Source organism: Salvelinus sp. IW2-2015, unplaced genomic scaffold, assembly GCF_002910315.2.
Source record: "Salvelinus sp. IW2-2015 unplaced genomic scaffold, ASM291031v2 Un_scaffold7832, whole genome shotgun sequence".
NCBI classification, from domain to species: domain Eukaryota; kingdom Metazoa; phylum Chordata; class Actinopteri; order Salmoniformes; family Salmonidae; genus Salvelinus; species Salvelinus sp. IW2-2015.
In genome coordinates this window covers 1-2,181 of record NW_019949092.1, presented here as the reverse complement: position 1 = coordinate 2,181, position 2,181 = coordinate 1, and the positions used below count along the sequence as shown (strand labels likewise).

The 2,181-nt window shown below is 47.9% G+C and overlaps 1 protein-coding gene across 1 annotated transcript in view; it reads left to right on the top strand.

Annotated features, from left to right (window-relative positions):
* The window catches only part of LOC112079394 (kinesin-like protein KIF1A), a gene marked incomplete at its 3' end in the record, with an annotated part of 13,517 nt that extends 12,861 nt beyond the window's left edge, over positions 1-656 (top strand). Inside the window, exon 5 of the mRNA XM_024145366.2 lies at positions 478-656. Coding sequence (XP_024001134.2) covers positions 478-656 — 179 coding nt within the window. The remainder of the gene's footprint in view (positions 1-477) is intronic.
* Positions 657-2,181: the final 1,525 nt, after the last annotated feature.

The following is a 2,181-nucleotide window of genomic DNA, read 5'->3' as shown; positions in this document are numbered from 1 at the left end:
ACTTTGTGATCACGCTCTCCGTAGCCGATGTGAGCAAGACCTTTAAACAGGTCAACATTCACAAAGCCGCTGGGCCAGARGGATTACKAGGACGTGTACTCATGCACGGACCAATTGGCAACTGTCTTCACTGACATTTTCAACCTCTCCCTGTCTGAGTCTGTAATACTAACATGTTTCAAGCAGACCACCATAGTCCCTGTGCCCAAGAAAGCGAAGGTAACCTGCCTAAATTATTACCGCAATGTAGCACTCACGTCTGTAACCATGAAGTGCTTTGAAAGGCTGGTCATGACTCACATCAATATCATCATCCCGGAAACCCTAGACCAGCTCCAATTCGCATTTTGAGAAGGATATGAGGAGAGAGGAAACGAGGAATTGAAGAAAGACTAGAAAGACCTAGTTGGTAATGTAACTCTTTGTCCCCCACCCCCCCTCTCCCATCCTCCCTCCCCCTCCCTCCCTCCTCCTCAGGTGAGCTACATGGAGATCTACTGTGAGCGTGTGCGTGACCTCCTGAACCCTAAGAACAAGGGGAACCTGCGTGTGAGGGAACACCCCCTGATGGGGCCATACGTAGAGGACCTGTCCAAACTGGCTGTCACCTCCTACAACGACATCCAGGACCTCATGGACTCTGGAAACAAGGCCAGGTGAGGGGACAGATGTATGGATGGGTGGGTGGTTGGTTGGGTGTGTTGGTGGGTGGGGGAATGGATAGGTGGATGGATGGCTGGATGGGTAGGTGGAAGGATGAGTGAATGGCTGGGTGGGTGGTTGGGTGGATGGATGGGTAGGTGGGTGGATGGATGGCTGGCTGGCTGGCTGGCTGGCTGGCTGGATGGCTGGATGGCTGGATGGCTGGGTGGGTGCTCGGCACCCCAATGTTGGACCAAGCTTCCCCCTAACGTAAGGACTGCTGAGTCCCTGCCTATCTTCCCGAAAGCATCTGAAAACCTACCTCTTCAAAAAGTATCTTGATTAATCCTCACACTTGTCTTCTCTTACCAGCACTGACTTTTCTGTTAGTTGATTTATTGAGGAAAAGTTTGACTTACTATGATTGTGCTATGTGGTTGTCTCACATAGGTACCTTATGACGAATGCACTAAGTCAGTCTTGGACAAGAGTGTCTGCGAAATGACTGTCAATGTAATACAGTGCTGAGTTCAACTGCATACGGGGGTGATGGGGTTTCTCAGTAGTTTAAATGGGGTCAATGTTAAATATTCTGCCTCTTTTCCCAAAATCCCCGTTAGCAATAACACTTAAAAGGAAGCAATATGTTGAGCATGCATCTAAATGGATTGAAAGTATAGAGAAGGTTTGGGCCGCCCATGTAAGGCTGGTGGCTACTCAATTGGGGAGGACGGGCTCGTGCTAATGGCCGGAGCGGAATCAGCGGAATGGTATCAAATACATCAAACACGTGGTTTCTATGGTTTCCATGTGTTTGATGCCATTCCGTTTGCTCCGTTCCAGACATTATTATGAGCCGTCTGCTCGGGGTTCTGTCCTAAATGGCATCCTGTGTTCCGTATAGAGTGTGTTACCTTCGACCAGAGCCCTTACCGGGGGGGCAATTTGGGACGCAGCCTCGGTGAGACGCAGCAGGCTATTCTGTACCATGTTGGCCGAGAATGAATAGATTAATTAAGCACACGGTGCTCTGTCCATAAGGGAATTTACTGCCTGAGAAGACTTGAACTGGCAGACCAGAAAAGATTTTACATGAGAGTTAATTAACCAACACATCAGACACCAGCTGAGATAACCGTATAACTAGGACACTCCAGCAGACAAACAGGACAAACATGAATTTCAATGATCGTAGGTACAAAACAACGATGAATTATTGCAGTTTTCAGACTTGTTGGGTGGGTGAGCACGTGTCCATGCTGAAACGTATTGGAACCATATTAGCCCTGTCGATGATAAATTACTCAATAATTAATTAATTCATCAATGAATGAATTGATTTCTCTATACCTGGCAGTTCTGTAACCTTGAAATCTCCATTAACTTACTAAAATGTACCATCCTGATGTGTAGCTGTACGCACCTATGTGGTGATACATCAGTGCTGCTTAGCTCAGTCAGACAGCTCTGTGCTCTGTCCATTCATCCACCCCTCCACTGTGCTCTGTCCATTCATCCACCCCTCCACTGTGCTCTGTC